Source organism: Amblyraja radiata, chromosome 41 (genome assembly GCF_010909765.2).
Source record: "Amblyraja radiata isolate CabotCenter1 chromosome 41, sAmbRad1.1.pri, whole genome shotgun sequence".
NCBI lineage: Eukaryota > Metazoa > Chordata > Chondrichthyes > Rajiformes > Rajidae > Amblyraja > Amblyraja radiata.
This window is the reverse complement of record NC_045996.1, coordinates 2,688,356-2,708,816: the sequence shown is the minus strand read 5'-3', so window position 1 is coordinate 2,708,816 and position 20,461 is coordinate 2,688,356. Positions and strand designations below refer to the sequence as shown.

Genomic DNA, 20,461 nt, shown 5'->3' with positions numbered 1-20,461 from the left:
CAAATCTGGTTTGATATTTGATTATGATTGATATCAATATGTTCAATGTTGAATAATTATCATTGGTCACAAAGTACCTTCCCTGACAAGTTGTGCCTCTGCACCTCTTTGGCCTTCCAATTTATGAGTGCTAGGAGCTACAACTCTCAGTGGCCAAATTTATCTCGTAGACCATTGCCCATTGGAGTTCCATAAATTCTGCAATGGTAAAAACAGGATCAATCTTTCTGAAGAGAGTTTCCAAAGAGGAAGGCTAGTCCACTGGATCTTCCTCAAACTTCTGCAGTTGAACATGTATATGTCAAAATGTAGTACTTTTGTATTATGCATCAAAGTAATTGCAATTTTAAATATCTTCTTTTCATAGTTTGTTCTGATATTTTTATAATGTGTCAGTTCATTCTCTTTCATTTACTTTCATTAAAAAATTCTTTGGATCAAATATAATAATGTATTTTACTGCTCAGGTGGGTGTGTTTAATATTTGCTGAGTACTAGATTAAACAGATAAGGTAATAGACACCCATCTTTGTTGTATCTCATGTCTTAAAGATAAATGACAATTTTGGAGGGAAATGTGATCATTTTTACATGTCCATTTCATCCGTCAGACACTTCTCTCATAAACAACTGCGCCCCTTATTTGTCAGCTAATTGTAAGGCTGTTCAAGTGCAATTTTCCTGTTCCTTCATGGTATGGCAAAAATCGGATGCACCTCTTTACCTTGATCACTCTCCTGGCACTCTTAGGCAAGAATTGCTTGCAGGATTCCCTTTGATTGTGCTTTCATTCTGGTTTTGTGGTGTTCTGAGAAATGTAGAATCTGTAGTCTCCAGTACAGATGGACCTGGAAGTGCCTGTCAAGGCAGATGGGTTTGCAGTTAGTGAGGTGGTGCACTATTACTGCTGTTTTTGATGGGCTTCAGGTTTGTCATCCCAGATTGTGCTTCACTTTGAACAATTTGTGCCAGAGATTCTCATAAATCAGTAGGAATCATGCATTTTTCAGGCAGGTCTTTAACATCCATAGAGGGTAGTGGTGAAAGAGTGAAAGTCTGTGACACATGCTAAGATTTCTATTGTTCATGATATAAATGAACAACTTAGAAATAAATGTAGATGGGTTACTTAGTAAGTTTGCGTACAACGGCAACATTGGTGACAGTGAGGAAGGCTCTCAAAGGTTAGAACAGGATTTTGATCTGTTGCAGATAAGGGTGGGGAAATGCAGATATAACTTAATCCGAGTGTTTGTGTGGGGCTGCTCTTGGGAAGATTGAGTGTAAAGGGAATGTGTACAGGTAATGGCAAGACCCTGAACAGAGGGAACTTGGGGTCCAAGTCCATAGCTCTCTGTAAGTGGCAACACAAGTAGCGAAAGAGTGGTAAGTAAGGTCTATGGTATGCATGTTTTTATCAATTGGGCCATTGAGTATATTGCATCGTTATAGAATGTTGGCCATGCAATAACTGATGTATTATGTGCAGTTTTGGTTGCCCCACTGCAGGCAGGGTGTGGAGGCTTTGCAGAAGAGATTCACCAGAATGCTGCCTGGATTAGAGGGTAGTAACTATAAGGGGAAGACGACAAACTTGGATTAGGAGACCTGATACAAGTATATAAAATAATGAGAGGTATAGATTGGGTTGACAGTCAGAAAGCTTTTCCCAGGGTGGACATGTCAAAAAGTAGAGGGCATATCTTTAAGATTAGAGGAGGAATGTTTAAAAGAGATGTGCAGGGCAGTTTTTTTACACAGAAATTAGAGTGTCTGGAACCCACTGCCAGGGATTGCGATGAAAGCAGATATGATGGTGATGTTTAAGAGGCTTTTGCAGAGGCGCATGGATATGGTGGGGCATGGGTGATGTACAGGCAGGATTCATTTCGCATCATGTTTTGTATAGACATTATGGGCCGAAGGGGCAGTTCCTGTGCTGTTCCATGTTCTATCCTTGGACCTTTTCCTTTGTCCACCTGGTCATTTGTTTCAATGTTGGATATCACAATAGGGTGTTTAGGAATTCAAAATAGATTCTGGGGAATGCAACTAGTGTGACCAAACCCAACGGAGCCAAATGAAGGCTTCAGTGCTGGAGACATAGGGTTAGGAGAGGATCCTGATGTTGGATCATTTATCTTTCTAGTGGATTTGGAGGATTTTGCAGTGAGCATATCCCTCCAGTACCTTTATCATTGAAATATTTTGTTGCATTCAAGTCCAATTTTAGACTCCTAATAATTTTGTGTTATAAAGTCATAATGCATGGAAATAGACCCTTCAGCAGAACTTGTCCATGCCGACTAAGATGCCCCATCTAAGGTTGAGGTCAGTTTATTGTCACATGTACTAATTAAGGTACAGTGAAATTCGAATTACCGTACAGCCATCCTAAAAAAAAAAGCAACAAGACACGCAACTACATTAAAAAAGTGACATAAACATCCACCACAGCGGATTCCCCACGTTCCTCACTGAAGGTCCAATTTCCTTCCTCTTTATTCTCACGTGGTTGGGGCAGTCGTACCATCCGCAGTCGGGGTAATCTAAGCTCCCGCAGCCGGCAGTCGAAACCCCCGAGTCGGGGCGATTGAAACTCCCACGTCAGGGCGATCAAAACCCCCGCGTCGGGGCGGTCGAAAATCCTGCGGCTTGGAGTCCCTGATGTCAGTCTCTAACCAGAGACAGCGGGCTCCGTGATGTTAAAGTCTCGCAGGCTCCCACGGTTGTAATCCCAAAGACCACCCCCCAACAGGGATCGCTAGCTCTGTGATGGTAAGTCCCGCAGGTCCCCGCGATGGAGCTCCTGGTCGATCTCCAGCAAAGGCCGCCATGTTCGGCTGCAGTGCCGCCAATTACCCACAAGCTAGTCCCCTTTCCCCACATTTGGCCCATATCCCTCTGAGCCTTTCCTATCCATGTACCTCAACACATCTTTGTTCCTCTGATTTTCCACAGTGCATGGAATAAAATTGTGTGTACAAAGTTAACTTTTGCTTCATACAATCTTTGTTCTTTAGGAGGACATTAACCCATATTGTTTCCCAAAATATATTTATGTTGTTGTGTCTCTGGAATTCTTTAAAAAAAAAAGGGCAGATCATCCCGAGTCTGAAATGTTGCTCGGATGTAATTGGTGGTTTTTATGTTCCTTTTTATTATTGTGGCATTTTTGTTTGGTGAACAAAATTATCCACTACCTCCAATTAGTTTAACAGGTGTACAACACAGGAAAATTATGATTAACAATGTTTGTCATCACAATCAGATTTCATAGTGCAAAACATAACTTTCCCTCATTCAGATGAATATTCTTACGGTATTACTGTGTAGTAAAATGTCGGCAATGAAGTTGTTTCTTAACAGTTTTACATTTATTAACAGGATTCTAGCCAGATTGAATTGTTGAAGGAGCTCTTGGACTTGCAGAAAGACATGGTGGTAATGCTGCTTTCATTACTGGAAGGTAAATACAGCAATACATTCTTTGTGTTGAAATGGGGAAAGGATGCTCATTCTAAAAGGCAACTATAAAACAAGCTAAAGGTACACAAAATTGCTGGAGGAACTCAGCGGGTGCAGCAGCATCTATGGAGCGAAGGAAATAGGCGACGTTTCGGGCCGAAACCCTTCTTTATAAAACAAGCTAAAGTCCATTTAGTCTGACAAGTTCTTGCTCATACTGGTTATTGTAAATATTACCACATCACCAGAGTTTCTATATGGCAGAACTAATTGTGCCACCAGTGGCTGCCAGGACTGAAGAGATATATTAAAATTATTCTCATCATATGTGAATATGGAATAATTTAGGTATTCATTCCAGTTGATGCCTCATTTAGTGTCACAGAGTCTTGCAGCACAAAAATAGGTCCTTTGGTCTAACTCATCCATACGGACCAAGATGCCCCATTACTTATGGTCCACATCTCTCTAAACTTTTCCTATCCACATACCTGTCCAAATGTCTTTTAGTTATTATTGTACTTCACTCCTCCTTCTGGCAACTCATTCCATATACCCACCAACCTCTGTGTGAAAATGTTGCCCCTCCGTTTCCAATTAATTCTTCTCCCTCTCACTTTATACCTGTGCTTTCTAGTTCTTCCATCCCTTGCCATAGGAACAACATTCTGTGCATTTGCCCTATCTATTCCCCTCATGATTTTATACACCTCTACAAAAGCAGCCCTTAGCCTCATGTCTTCCAAGACATAATACCCTAGCTTCCCAATCACTCCCTTATAGCTCAGGCATTCGAGTCCTGGCAACAACCTCGGAAATCTTTTCTGCACCCTTTCCTACAGCAAGTGACCAAAACTGAGCACGACATTCCAAGCAGCTTCAACTACGTCTTGCACGACATAATGTCCCAAATTCTATACTCAGTTTCAGACTGATGATGGCCAATGTGTCAAAAGCTGCCTTCACCACTTTATCTTGCTGTGTTGACAATTTTGGGAAACCATGCAGTTGTACTCCGAGTACTCTGCTTTACATCAGGGAATTATGTAAATGTACTCCTAGATCACTCTGCTCTGCAACATTCCCCAGGATCCTGCTGTTCACTGTGAAGGTCCTACCCTAGTTCAATGTCCTAGAATGCAATGCTTAACACTTACCTGAATTAAACTTCATTAGCCATTCCTCAGCACACATGCCAGCTAATCAAGATCCTGCTGTAATTCTTAATAACCTCTTCACTATCTCTGAAACCACCTGTTTTCGTGTCATCTGCAAACGTATTACTCTGCCGTGTACATTCTCATCCAAAGTGTCAATAAAGATGCAAATAGCAATGGCCTCACTGCGATCCTGGTGGCACATCACTATTCACAGGCCAAAAACAACATTTCACCCCCATCCTCTGTTTCCTATCATGAAGCCAATTGTGTATCAAGGTAGCTACATTAATGTGCAGTCCAGGTAACATCTTCTTTGCTCCCTTTCCAATAAGCGAGTTCGGTATTCCGAAAAATGCAAGGAATCAGAGGATTTTTCAAAGGTCAAACGCTATAAATAAAAATCGACAAAGCGCTGTAGATTCAGTGAGTATAGTTTGGTCCGATTGAAGACCCTGCCATGAAGCCCCACTTTCAACTCCAGTAATTTGCCTGGAACCATTTCCCCAATTATTGGAATTTTCTTAAGTTCTTCCCATGAAATTCCCAATTGAAAGTTATTAAATTAAATGTTATTTTTATCCTCCATAGTGAATGATAATGCAAACATTCAAGATGAATTATTTGCAATAGCCTTCACTATAGAGAATGCAAGTGTTTTCCATTATGAACTCCCCAGGCACATTTCTATAGGACCAAATCTAACTCCTTTTCATTTTTTAAATGTACAGCAAAGTTCACCATCTCTGTTCACGTTTCACACAACCTTTATGATATCCTTTATGATACACCAAGAAACTATCCCGAAACATTTAATTAACTTGTCATCTTAAGTTTTTAAGTCTATTATTTTAATATCCTCTACCTGATAAGTTCCAGTTATTTCCTCCTGATGTACCATTGGGAGCTTGCACACCCCACCAACCAATGACATCTTGTCTTCATCATTTCTTATCTCCACCCAACCCACGTTGCGAATGGTAGTTTCCTGAACTCAGACCATCATTGCATAAGACTATCAGTAATTAGCAGAACCTGATGATCCTAAACTGCTGCCTCGCAGCTCAAACATCTCCGGGTTAACTGAAACTTGTGAAGTTTGCTCATTTTCACTATGCCCACATGGATTTTCTCAAGTGCTCTGCTTTCCTTTTACATTCCAAAGACGATGTGGGCTGGTAGGTTAAATTAGCCATTGAGAACATGATTAGTAGAATCTGAGTGGAATTGATGGGATTGTGGAGAGAATAGGTTACAGGAAAAATAAATAGTGGGGAAAGTATATATGTGAGCTACAGTATGTATTCAGTGCGCTGAAATGGCCGCATTCCTATGTCGTAAGGAAATAGGAATTTTCAGTTGAGCCTCCAACCCCAGAGGGAACACCGCCTAGTTTTAGGAAGGTCAGGGTAAGTACCGTGTGCTGTATTCCAATAGAAATGAGAAGATCCACATTTTCCTAGCTTCTTGTCCTTCCTAGTTATTAATGAACATGAATATGAGGGTTGAATGAGAGATATAAACTATGACTTTTGATAGTTTATATTGAATGTGATTTATGTGAACTGCCACTAGAATAGGTGATGACAATGATATCTTTCCTTGTTTGTTATTTTCAGGAAATGTTGTGAACGGAACGATTGCGAAGCAAATGGTGGATATGTTGGTCGAGTCTTCAAGCAATGTTGAAATGATCCTAAAGTTCTTTGATATGTTCTTGAAACTAAAGGACATTGTGGCTTCTGATGCATTTAAAGATTATGTAACTGACCCCAGAGGACTTATCTCGAAGAAGGATTTTCAGAAAGCAATGGACAGTCAGAAGCAATACTCATCTTCTGAGATCCAGTTCCTACTTTCATGCTCAGAAGCGGATGAGAATGAAATGATAAACTATGAGGAATTTGCTAACCGGTTCCAGGAGCCAGCCAAGGACATAGGTTTTAACGTAGCTGTGCTACTCACTAATCTGTCTGAGCATGTCCCTCATGATACAAGACTTCAAAACTTCTTGGCATTAGCAGAAAGTATTCTCAATTATTTCCAGCCTTTCCTGGGCCGCATCGAGATCATGGGCGCCAGTAAGAGGATAGAGCGCATTTACTTTGAGATTAGTGAGGCCAATAAAACACAGTGGGAGATGCCTCAGGTGAAAGAGTCGAAGCGGCAGTTTATCTTTGATGTGGTGAATGAAGGTCGAGAATCTGAGAAGATGGAATTTTTTGTCAACTTCTGTGAAGACACCATTTTTGAGATGCAAATCGCTTCAAAGATCTCGGAAACAGATGAGGGAGAAAAGTCAGAAGAAGAAGAAGAGGAAGAAGAAAATGCTGAAGCAACAGAGGCTGAGAAAATATCTTCTCCAGCTGAAGCACCATCTGCTTTTTCGGGATTCTTTAGCTCCATTGTCGACTTTTTTAAAATATTCACATTTAAGAATGTAAGGAAAAGGTATAGAAAACTAAAGAAGATGACAATTAAAGAGATTGTGATGTCTCTGGTGTCCTTCTTTTGGACTTTGTTTATAGGCATTTTGCAGTTTATCTACAGTATCTGTAGTGGTTTCTTCATGATAATATGGAATACCTTATTTGGGGGTGGCTTAGTTGAAGGAGCTAAACATTTGACAGTCACAGAACTCCTGGCTAGTATGCCTGATCCTACTCAGGATGAGGTTCACGCTGATCTTCCTGACATTAGTAAGACAGAGGTTGAAGACTCTGCAGTCCAGTCTGAGTTTGATGAGCAAGCTAAAGATGAAGAAACAACCGAGAAGACTGATGCAAAGAGGGAAAGCGGCCAGTTAAGGATGGGTTCACCTGAATCCAACCTAGGACTTGGTGACATTGTGGAATCTGCGGCAGCTGAGCCTCCAACCCCAGAGGGAACACCACCTAGTTTTAGGAAGGTCAGGGTAAGTACCGTGTGCTGTAATCCAGATAAAAACGATCAAAATCCAATCTCAGATTTAAGGGCCTGTCCCACCAGCATGCGATTGCATGCGTCTAGCGTGGAGCCGTCTGGAGTTGTGCGGGGCAGGTCCCGACATCATACTCACCAATCAGCTGGGCAGGAGGCGGGCCGACTGAATTTGGACGTCGCACGGCGTCGGGCGGTTATGACATCACGCAACAGCACGTCGAGACGCTGTGTACGGCGTCGAGCCCATGCGTACGCCCGTCGAGGCGCTGCGTATGGCCTCAATGCGACTGCGGGCCGACAGACCGTTGCCGCGCGGAATTTTTGGAAAGTGTCAGTATTTCGGAGCCCCGCGCGATGTCGGGACCAGCCCCGCACTACTCCATAAGGCTCCGGCGATCGAAGTGGGACCGGCCCTGCGAGGCCGTACGGCTCAAGCGACCACGTTAGGTCGCGCTCGCCGCATGCTGGTGGGATAGGCCCTTTAGTTTCAAAATGAGGATATCGGATTATTGTTAGCAATTATGTATCTTTTATTTGTGAATTGATAGTTCAACGTATTGTGCAGTAAACAGAAATCACCTAATCCTGAAAATGAATATATAAATAACAAGAAAAGACACAAAGTGCTGGAGGAGCTTGCAGTTCAGACAGCATCTCTGGAGAATATTGATAGGTGAATGAAGGTTTTGGGTCGGGACCCTTCCTGTCTCAAAAAGTGTCCTGACCCGAAACATCACCTATCCATTCTCTAGAGATGCTGCCTGACCCATTGTTACTCCAGCACTTTGTTTTTTTTTTGTAAATCAGCATCTGCAGTTCCTTGTTTGTACATATAAATAATAAGATTGTACATTTTTCTTTCTCAACTTCTTCACAGACTGAGCAAAGTGAAATTTAAATGTCAGAAATTCCTTTTCAAAATTATCCCACTGCTCAGGCTGGATTAGTGACACTCAACATTATCTTGACATTACTGTTGATAAGATAATCTTCAAACCATTGTTATTACCTGGACCTAGTAGTAAGGTCATTGAGAAATATTATTTTCCTCAATTTTCATAGCAGTCATCAAATGACACTTTTACCTTCAACAGCAACTTCAGCTGGATATCAAGTCTGAAGAGCAACTCAAGACTGAAGCAGAGAAAGCAGAGTAAGTCTTTTTATCTTTTAATACATTCCTCAGAATGCAGCAGATAAGAAAAATCTCTGCTTTTTTAAAATATTGTCCTATTGTACACTATTAATGCTCAAATTGTATTTCATTCGGTTAGTGCCTTTCAGGTGTAAAACCATATTGAGCACTTTATTATACAGAAACTTGGCAGCCGTCAACTTAGCTGTTCATGAGTTCATTGTATCATCAACACAGCCGAGAGTTTGGTTGTTGGGCAATACTCAGTGGGCAATCGTAGCATGGAGGAGTTGTACTCTGCTCTGAAAGTCATGTTCCGTTGAGTTGTATGCTATGGCAGTAAATATCAGTAGTTAAAAGCATCTGCTATTTTGTCCTGCCGTATTCTGCAATTGTCATCTTAATCATTGTTTGGCACCTTAAGTGTTGCATCATTGAATTATATTGCTGATTCTGCATTCTAAAGCATCGAGAATGGTGAGAAGGCGGAGATGGATATGAAAGAAAAAGAGGTGGTTGAACTCCCGGTAGAACAACCAGGAGAAAAAGGAGAGCCAGAAGAAAAAGCAGAAATGGAAGAGAAAGGAGAGGCGGAAGAGAAAGGAAAGCCAAAAGAAATAGAAAAGGCTGATGGAGAAAAAGAAGAAAAAGAAGAAGTTTCTACACTAGCAAAAAAGGCAAGAAAAAAAGCCAAGATGGAGAGGAAAAAGGTGGAACCAGAAGCAGTGATGGAGTTCTGGAGCGAGTTTGAAAATTATAAGACAAAGCTCTTGGTAAGTATAAAGAGCTCTTAAAAATGTGGTCAGTCCTAGCAGTTCCTCGTGTGGAAAGAGAAATGGAGTTAGTTTTTGGTCAAGGACCCTTCAGCAGACTTTCACAGAGGAAATAAAATTGTGTTTGTTTATTCTTATTGATTATAATTAGATATAAGTGAAGAATTTAGAAGTTGGTTGATGTTAGAATTTAGATGTTGATGAATTTAGATGTTAGGTGCAGTTACTAATATAACTGTATAGCATGGAATAAATAATATTTCTTTGCATCTTTTAACTAGAATTATCTGTCAAGAAATTTCTATAATCTCCGCTTCCTGGCTCTGTTTGTGGCATTTGCAATCAACTTTATCCTCCTCTTCTATAAGGTAAGTTGAGCATCAAAAGGATAAAATCACACGTGGAACAGTTTGGCTGATAACTAGGAATTCTCCAAATTTCACTGTTAGTATCAAATATTAAAGTAATAACTTTTTCGGCGACTACCGGCACCCGTCATAGGTCGCCGAGAATTTTCAACATGTTCAAAATTCAGCGGCGATCAGAAAGACACGACAACTCTTTGGGTGACTAGGAGACTAGTCACAACCATACAGGCATGTCGCCGGGTGAAGCCTGTATGGTTGTGAGTAGTTGCCGCTGATCTGGTTACCTTGTGCCACTGGATCTTCAACATGTTGAAAATTTTCGGCGACCTGTAACGACGGGTGCCAGCAGTCGCCGAAAAAGCTGCGCAAGTGGGACAGGCCCTTCAAGATTTTTCTTAAGGTTACAGATAACACTTGTAACCAGATATTTATAGCCCGATCCTAATTGCTCCAGAGAATGTGGTGGTGAACTACCTTCTTGAACTGCTGCAGTCCTTCTGGAGAAGGTGTTCTCCCGCTGCTATTGGATAGGGAGTTCCAGGATTAAATCTATTATTTCCTTCATATCACATAATTTATCCTTTATAACAATATGCCCCTATCCCAACCTCAACACAAAGTCTTCAGTCACATTTTGGTCAATAATGTTCCAATGAAGTGGCTTGGAATCCTAAATTATATTATGTGTTGCTGAAGTACAAAATCCTAAACAGTCCTTAAGGCTACGGCAAAAAAAAAATGTTATCCACTTGGATAACATTTGTGTGATAAGTGTGAGGCGCTACATCTTGGCAGGACAAATCAAAATAGGACGTACATGGTAAATGGTAGGGAATTGAAGAATGTAGGTGAACAGAGGGATCTGGGAATAACTGTGCACAGTTCCATGAAAGTGGAATCTCATGTAGATAGGGTGGTAAAGAAAGCTTTTGGTGTGCTGGCCTTTATAAATCAGAGCATTGAGTATAGAAGTTGGGATGTAATGTTAAAATTGTACAAGGCATTGGTGAGGCCAATTCTGGAGTATGGTGTACAATTTTGGTCGCCTAATTATAGGAAGGATGTCAACAAAATAGAGAGAGTACAGAGGAGATTTACTAGAATGTTGCCTGGGTTTCAGCAACTAAGTTACAGAGAAAGGTTGAACAAGTTAGGGCTTTATTCTTTGGAGCGCAGAAGGTTAAGGGGGGACTTGATAGAGGTTTTTAAAATGATGAGAGGGATAGACAGAGTTGACGTGGAAAAGCTTTTCCCACTGAGAGTAGGGAAGATTCAAACAAGGGGACATGACTTGAGAATTAAGGGACTGAAGTTTAGGGGTAACATGAGGGGGAACTTCTTTACTCAGAGAGTGGTAGCTGTGTGGAATGAGCTTCCAGTGAAGGGGGTGGAGGCAGGTTCGTTTTTATCATTTAAAAATAAATTGGATAGTTATATGGATGGGAAAGGAATGGAGGGTTATGGTCTGAGCGCAGGTATATGGGACTAGGGGAGATTATGTGTTCGGCACGGACTAGAGGGGTCGAGATGGCCTGTTTCCGTGCTGTAATTGTTATATGGTTATATGATATAGGCATTACCCAGAATGGAATGATATTCCATGTATTTGTTTGGTATCTTAGGATAGGAAAATCTGATATATTAGTGGGATTTTTATGTATACCGGCAAACTTCTTTCTTTTAATCTCCCCCAAATGATATGAACATTAATAATGTCCAAAACGTATTCTGGTATGATTCCTCACCTCACTGGCAATGGTTCGCACTTGCTATTGAAGCACTGGATTTCAACCTTATTTCCTCTGAAACTGCTATTCAAAGCCTTGCAGCACTCATGCTAATTTTCTTTCTGAACTCTGTTGCCCACTATGATCTCGAGCACGGAATCTCACATTTACCCTGAATGCTTTACCCATGGACGTTAAAGTCAAGGTCACTCTCCACTTCCTAGCTTTGGGTTCATTCCTGGATCCTCCTGCCACACCTCAACATTTTCTTAAAGAAAGAACTGCAGATGCTGGAAAAATCGAAGGTGGACAAAAATGTTGGAGAAACTCAGCGGGTGAGGCAGCATCTATGGAGCAAAGGAATAGGTGCTTGTCGCTTTACCTCCCCCCTCGACTCCATCCAAGGACCCAAGCAGTCATTCCATGTGAGGCAAAAGTTCACCTGCATCTCCTCCAACCTCCAACTGCTCTACATCGATGAGACCAAGCGCAGGCTTGGCGATCAATTCGCCCAACACCTCCGCTCAGTTCGCATTAACCAACCTGATCTCCCGGTGATTCAGCACTTCAACTCCCCCTCCCATTCTGAATCTGACCTTTCTGTCCTGGGCCTCTTCCATGGCCAGAGTGAGTCCCACTGCAAATTGGAGGAGCAGCTTGGGTAATTTCGCTTGGGTAATTTACACCCCAGCGGTATGAACATTGACTTCTCCAATTTCAGGTAGTCCTTGCTTTCTCCCTCCTTCCCCTCCCCTTCCCAGCTCTCCCATAGCCTATTGTCTCCGCCTCTTCCTTTCTTCTTCCCGCCCCCCACACCCCACATCAGTCGGAAGAAGGTTCTCGACCCGAAACATCATCTATTCCTTCACTCCATTGATGCTGCCTCACCCGCTGAGTTTCCTCAACATTTTCTGTTCACTGCTGGATTAGGGCTGTCACCCAAGCTCCCTATTGAAGAAGCAGATACTAACAGGGCTGACAGAGCTTTGCTATTGTTTTAGGGATAGCGTCCTCACTGGAGGGTGGGAGGGGGTGGAGTTGAGCTTGTGGGGCAAAAGTTGGCACACGATAGGTAGATCCAGATGAAGAGGAGTACACTGGTGAATGGGGTCCGCTGGGGGAAAGTGGGGTGGAGATACCAACAGAGGTTGTGACATGATTGGAGGAGGGAACCAGGAACTGAATGGTGGAATCTGAAGGGAGGTGGCGTGTGGGACCAAATAAAGGAGGTGGGATGGGCAGGTGGGAAGAATAGGTGGAGGGGATCCAATGGGATCAAGTTCAAGTTCAAGTGAGTTTATTGTCATGTGTCCCTGTATAGGACAATGAAATTCTTGCTTTGCTTCAGCACACAGAACATAGTAGGCATTTACTACAAAACAGATAAGTGTGTCCATATACCATGATATAAATATATATACACATGAATAAATAAACTGATAAAGTGCAAATAACAGAAAATGGTTATTAATAATCAGAGTTTTGTATGAGCCAGGTTTAATAGCCTGATGGCTGTGGGGAAGCAGCTATTCCTGAACCTGGTTGTTGCAGTCTTCAGGCTCCTATACCTTCTACCTGAAGGTAGCAGGGAGATGAGTGTGTGGCCAGGATGGTGTGGGTCTTTGATGATATTGCCAGCCTTTTTGAGGCAGCGACTGCGATAAATCCCCTCGATGGAAGGAAGGTCAGAGCCGATGATGGACTGGGCAGTGTTTACTACTTTTTGTACTTGGCTCAGTGCTTGGCTCAAAGGAGGATGTAATGGGTGGGGAGAAAGCTGGGCGAGACGAGGCAGGTTGGAATGAAGGATGTGAGTGGGAGGGTCTGTGTGGATAGAGGGACCAAGGCAGAGCAGGTTATCTGAAAGAGTATTCAGGTTCATACCTTTGAGTTGTAGACTACCCAGCAGAATGTGAGGTGCTGTTTAGCTTCACCCTGGCAGTGGAAGAGGCCATTGTCAGACAGACAGTTGGTGTGGGAATGGAAAGGGGAATTGAAATGCTAGAATCATGGAGCTGCAGGTGGCCATGGTAGACAGTGCGCAGTTACTCTAGTCACTTGGAATTCCTCTTGGGGTACAGCGTAATCAATGATGCAAAAGTGTGATGATACTCAGTTTGCAATATCATTGTTTTAGGGATAGTGTCCTCACAGGTGACAGAGTGGGAGAGGGTGCAGTTAAGGTAGATGTGGACAATAATTTTATAGTAAATGACTGGATAGTTTGTCTGCTGAGTTGTTACAACATTTGCTAATAGCAACAATCTGAAAAAATATTCAACTCGCTGCAATGTACTTTAGGACACGACAAGAAATGATGGTGTTCTATTAATGCAAATCTTTCTTTCGAAAGTGTGCCTCAAGGATCCATTACACTTCCCCCTTCCAACCTTCTTCCTAAATTAAACACAGTCACCATTGATGGATGAAAAATGGTCAGAGAAAAACGTGACCAGTTGTTTAACATAGCCTGATTAGGTAATTCTTAAAACATTGACTAGTGATTGATATTTATTTTGTGCATGGAAGGTGTCAGTGCTTGAAGATGAGGAAGACTTTGAAGGATCAGGCTTTAACGATGAAATGATGAGCAATGGCTTTGGAAATGGAAATGGTGATGAAGAAGAGGAGGAGGAAGATGACGATTCATTGGTATATTTTGTCATTGAAGAGAGTACAGGTTATATGGCACCAACTTTGAAAATCCTCTCAATTCTTCACACACTGCTCTCTTTCCTCTGCATTATCGGATACAACTGCTTAAAGGTAAGGACAAACATTTCCTTCTGAATCTAGTCTTCTAACAATAATATCTTCCAGCATTAAGATCCACAGTTTTTATCCTAGGTTGGACAGTTTTTTACTGCTTTGTGATGTTTGTGTTGATGAGAAAGTTTGTCATTGCATGTTCTTCCCTGTGACAGTCATAGTTTGTGGCTGCTTATACATTTATAGCACATTTACTATTTTAATAGTTTCTTTTATTTAATATTTTTGTCCTTTCTGACCTGTTAGATTTAAAAAAATGCTATCTGGGTAGGCAGTTATGAATTGGGCTGAAAGACCTGTTTCTGTGCTCTATGTCTCTGGCTCCAGTAAACATTTGTACTTTCACAGAGAGTCAGTAACCAAACAAATATCAGTTGTCCTTTACACAGTATATTTGACGATTACCACCTTGAGTAAACTGCGGCGACCTCTACACACAACGCACTTACTTTGGAGCGGCTCCATATAACCATATAACCATATAACAATTACAGCACGGAAACAGGCCATCTCGGCCCTACAAGTCCGTGCCGAACAATTATTTTCCCTTAGTCCCACCTGCCTGCACTCATACCATAATCCTCCATTCCCTTCTCATCCATATGCCTATCCAATTTATTTTTAAATGATACCATCGAACCTGCCTCCACCACTTCCACTGGAAGCTCATTCCACACCGCTACCACTCTCTGAGTAAAGAAGTCCCCCCTCATGTTACCCCTAAACTTCTGTCCCTTAATTCTGAAGTCATGTCCTCTTGTTTGAATCTTCCCTATTCTCAAAAGGAAAAGCTTGTCCACATAGAAACATAGAAATTAGGTGCAGGAGTAAGCCATTCGGCCCTTCGAGCCTGCACCGCCATTCAATATGATCATGGCTGATCATCCAACTCAGTATCCCGTACCTGCCTTCTCTCCATACCCTCTGATCCCCTTAGCCACAAGGGCCACATCTAACTCCCTCTTAAATATAGCCAATGAACTGGCCTCGACTACCCTCTGTGGCAGGGAGTTCCAGAGATTCTCCACTCTCTGTGTGAAAAAAGTTCTTCTCATCTCGGTTTTAAAGGATTTCCCCCTTATCCTTAAGCTGTGACCCCTTGTCCTGGACTTCCCCAACATCGGGAGCAATCTTCCTGCATCTAGCCTGTCCAACCCCTTAAGAATTTTGTAAGTTTCTATAAGATCCCCTCTCAATCTCCTAAATTCTAGAGAGTATAAACCAAGTCTATCCAGTCTTTCTTCATAAGACAGTCCTGACATCCCAGGAATCAGTCTGGTGAACCTTCTCTGCACTCCCTCTATGGCAATAATGTCCTTCCTCAGATTTGGAGACCAAAACTGTACGCAATACTCCAGGTGTGGTCTCACCAAGACCCTGTACAACTGCAGTAGAACCTCCCTGCTCCTATACTCAGATCCTTTTGCTATGAAAGCTAACATACCATTCGCTTTCTTCACTGCCTGCTGCACCTGCATGCCCACTTTCAATGACTGGTGTACCATGACACCCAGGTCTCGCTGCATCTCCCCTTTTCCTAGTCGGCCACATCAACTCTGTCTATCCCTCTCATCATTTTAAAGACCTCTATCAAGTCCCCCCTTAACCTTCTGCGCTCCAGAGAATAAAGACCTAACTTATTCAACATTTCTCTGTAACTTAGTTGTTGAAACCCAAACAACATTCTAGTAAATCTCCTCTGTACTCTATTTTGTTGACATCCTTCCTATAATTGGGCGACCAAAATTGTACACCATACTCCAGATTTGGTCTCACCAATGCCTTGTACAATTTTAACATTACATCCCAGCTTCTATACTCAATGCTCTGATTTATAAAGGCTAGCATACCAAAAGCTTTCTTTACCACCCTATCTATATGAGATTCCACCTCCACTGTGCAAGTCTAAATGTTGGCTGACTTTTTGCATGTTTGGATTGCTCTCACCATCATTGGTGACCAGTCAGCATTGCAGCTGATCCTGCAAAGAGTAATGCATGTAACAGAGTCTTAATCAGAATGGAGTGCAGTGGATAGCGATAGGTATCAATCTGATACATCTGATGAAGTTCACTCAACCCGCAATGAGAAATCCATTGTAGAAGGCCGTGATATTCAGATGAAGCAGTTCGCCAATTAGACAATGGGGCACAACTGATGAGGTTTCATCGGTAGAGGCACCACATAAGAATAGATGCCACTGATATCGTCACACTTTCAATCACTATTGCACAAACACTATTGCACAAACACTATTGCACAATCACTGTTGCACAAACACTATTGCACAAACACTATTGCACAAACACTATTGCACAAACACTATTGCACAATCACTATTGCACAAACACTATTGCACAAACACTATTGCACAATCACTATTGCACAATCACTATTGCACAAACACTATTGCACAATCACTATTGCACAAACACTGTTGCACAAACACTATTGCACAATCACTATTGCACAATCACTGTTGCACAAACACTGTTGCACAAACACTATTGCACAATCACTATTGCACAAACACTATTGCACAATCACTATTGCACAAACACTATTGCACAATCACTCTTGCACAATCTCGCGCCATTTTTTCCCATTACTTTCAATCGTCCATACTAATGGGAGGTTACTGGATTATGGGCAGCATGAAGTAAATGCTACCCCAGTCACCTCACTCATATTTCTCTGCATCTTTGCAGCAGTTCTCCTCAAATATTACAATTATAAATATTGAAAAATCCAACTAATCATGGGAGAAGATTGTTAACCCGTAATCGGCTTTGATTTGATGGTCGTTATATGCAGTTATCAGCAGAATAAGATGATAACCATGACTTCATTCAAATTATTTCACAATCATGTGGTTCTCTGCAGTGTTTAGTTTAGAGATACAGCACGGAAACAGGCCCTCCGGCATAACCGAATCCGCACCAACCAGTGATCACCGCATGCTAAAACTATCCTACACACACAAAGGACAATTTTACATTTATACCAAGCCAATTAATCTACAAACCTGTACGTCTTTGGAGTGTGGGAGGAAACTGATCTCAGAAATAACACACTCCGGTCACAGGAAGAACGTACAAACTCTGTACAGACTGCACCCATAGTCAGGATCGGACCGTGGTCACTGGTGCTGTAAACATAGAAACATAGAAATTAGGTGCAGGAGTAGGCCATTCGGCCCTTCGAGCCTGCACCGCCATTCAATATGATCATGGCTGATCATCCAACTCAGTATCCTGTACCTGCCTTCTCTCCATACCCTCTGATCCCCTTAGCCACAAGGGCCGCATCTAACTCCCTCTTAAATATAGCCAATGAACTGGCCTCAACTACCCTCTGTGGCAGAGAGTTCCAGAGATTCACCACTCTCTGTGTGAAAAAAGTTTTTCTCATCTCGGTTTTAAAGGATTTCCCCCTTATCCTTAAGCTGTGACCCCTTGTCCTGGACTTCCCCAACATTGGGAACAATCTTCCTGTCCAACCCCTTAAGAATTTTGTAAGTTTCTATAAGATCCCCTCTCAATCTCCTAAATTCTAGATAGTATAAACCAAGCCTATCCAGTCTTTCTTCATAAGACAGTCCTGACATCCCAGGAATCAGTCTGGTGAACCTTCTCTGCACTCCCTCTATGGCAATAATGTCCTTCCTCAGATTTGGAGACCAAAACTGTACGCAATACTCCAGGTGTGGTCTCACCAAGACCCTGTACAACTGCAGTAGAACCTCCCTGCTCCTATACTCAAATCCTTTTGCTATGAAAGCTAACATACCATTCGCTTTCTTCACTGCCTGCTGTACCTGCATGCCTACTTTCAATGACTGGTGTACCATGACACCCAGGTCTCGCTGCATCTCCCCTTTTCCTAATCGTAAGGCAGCATCTCTCCCGCTGAGCCACTGTGCCATCCTCTAGCTCGTTTTAATAGGAACACATCACTTATTGTACAGCAAGAATAAAAATTTTCACCAGCAAATAAATTCTTTGATAAACATTGTGTTAGTAACTTTTCAAAGTGATGCATTGCAGGTAGGTAGAACTGTCGGCAGCCCCACATCAGTCTGAATTCTTTAGGCTTTAGATATACAACGTGGAAACAGGCCCTTTGGCCCACCGAGTGCACCAATTAATGATCACCCTGCACCACTATGCCCCTCTCTTCTTATTTGCCCTAAATGAGATGGCATGTGAATGTTGATAGTACCATGAGAATCATTTATCACAAAATAAGACCAAATAATACATTTACTGAAGATTATGTCATTTGCCTGGAAAAATTGTGGTCGAGACCCTTCTTCAGTCTGAAGAAGGGTCTCGACCAGAAACGTCACCCATTCCTTCTCTCCAGAGATGCTGCCCATCCCGGTGACTTACTCCAGCATTTTGTGTGTATCTTCGGTTTAAACCAGCATCTGCAGTTCCTTCCTATACTGAATGTCCTTGATGGTATAGATGTGCTAGCTTCAGAACGCTGCTCTGGGCAAGTGGCTGGCTGTGAAACTTCCTGAGGAGCTGTAGTGGAAGGTGAATGATGAGTTCCTGATACCTAGTAAACTCATGGATGAGAGTGAATGATGCCAGAGTCTGCTGGTACTCCTGTTTTAGCCTTCGAACCTCAAATTGCTGGTATCTGTCACTAATGTCCTCAACAGTTCTTGGTGCATTCTGCTCATGGTTGGAGTGTATGGATTCAGGGGAAGTGGTCAGCTGGGCATCTCTACTCCTAAAGGAGGGAAGAGTTTGTGCCTGCCATCAATATGCTCCTGATGGAGAATTAGCTATTTGTGTATTTCATCTCTCTACTCTTTGGTTCCGCAGATGCTACTTGACCTGCTAAGTTCTTCCAGCAGTTAATTTTTTGCGCCAGGTTCTGTAGTCTCTTGATTCACCATTTGTCTAGAAATGCCTTACAATGTGCAGTATGGGAACTTACGACAGCTGTAGCATGAAAGCATTCAATTCTGGTCTTTAGCTGCCCTTTGAGGCAGTACAGATCCATGAAGCCACAATCCACTCAGCAGTAATGCCAGAATCATGCTGGAATAGCATATAAAGAAAACCATTGAACCAGAACCAGGGGCCACAGTTTAAGAATAAGGGGTAAGCCATTTAGAACGGAGATGAGGGAACACTTTTTCACACAGAGAGTTGTGAGTGTGGAATTCTGCGGAGGGCGGTGGAGGCCGGTTCTCTGGATACTTTCCAGAGAGAGGTTCTTAAAGATAGGGCTCTTAAAGATAGCGGAGTCAGGGGATATGGGGAGAAGGCAGGAACGGGGTACTGATTGGGGATGATCAGCCATGATCACATTGAAAGGCGGTGCTGGCTCGAAGGGCCAAATGGCCTACTCCTGCACCTATTGTCTATTGTTTATTGATTTTCAACAACCTCATAGTTACACTTTTGTGGTCCTGTGAGTTTTAACATCCTCCTGGTATTGGTTTCTCACCTTTCAAATGGTGGCAACACGGCACAAGGCAGAAGCTTAGACAGCACAATAAATTGCTTTGATGTTTCTGATAGCTTCTGATATGCTGTTGAGGGCCTTTCCATTGACTCGAGCCCCTAAGAAACCAAAGTGTGTGGAGCCTAAGGAGATGGGCAAAGCCCTCAATGAGTATTTCTCCCTCTGCTTTTACTGTGGAGAAAGACATGCAGGCTAAGGAATCTGGGACAGTTAATAGAGAAGTCTTCAGTCCGTATTACAATCACAGAGGTGCTGGACATCCTAAGGTACATGAGGATAGATAAATCTCCCGGGCCCGATCAGATATATTCATGGACACTATGGGATTAATTTCCAGCATATAGGTGTTCTTACATAATTCTTTATTTATTTAAATCCTTTTAAACAGCTTTAAAAATCTCTGATCATCAAAGCAATTCAGGAAGCAGTGGGTGGAGTTGTTTGGCGTGTAAAGAAGGTGTATGGTATCTTTCCTTCATTGCTAGGGACATTGAGATTAAGAGACAGGAAGTCATAATGCAGCTCTATAGGACTTTGGATGTGGTCCGCCCTGTTTCGACTAATGCAATGAACTCGACGTGCACAAACAGAAGACCAAATAGAACAAGTTGTCCTACAACTTCAGGCTGTGCACGCCACACGAAAGAAGAAGAAGGAC

The 20,461-nt window shown here is 42.3% G+C and overlaps 1 protein-coding gene across 7 annotated transcripts in view; it reads left to right on the top strand.

The window, feature by feature from the left end:
• The window catches only part of ryr1 (ryanodine receptor 1), a 604,017-nt gene that overhangs the window by 559,550 nt on the left and 24,006 nt on the right, over positions 1-20,461 (top strand). For all 7 annotated transcript variants that reach the window (XM_033014584.1, XM_033014582.1, XM_033014581.1 and 4 more), the window contains 6 exons: positions 3,388-3,469; positions 6,245-7,539; positions 8,642-8,700; positions 9,149-9,455; positions 9,737-9,823; positions 14,080-14,316. In XM_033014584.1, the coding sequence (XP_032870475.1) occupies positions 3,388-3,469; positions 6,245-7,539; positions 8,642-8,700; positions 9,149-9,455; positions 9,737-9,823; positions 14,080-14,316 (2,067 nt within the window). The remainder of the gene's footprint in view (positions 1-3,387; positions 3,470-6,244; positions 7,540-8,641; positions 8,701-9,148; positions 9,456-9,736; positions 9,824-14,079; positions 14,317-20,461) is intronic.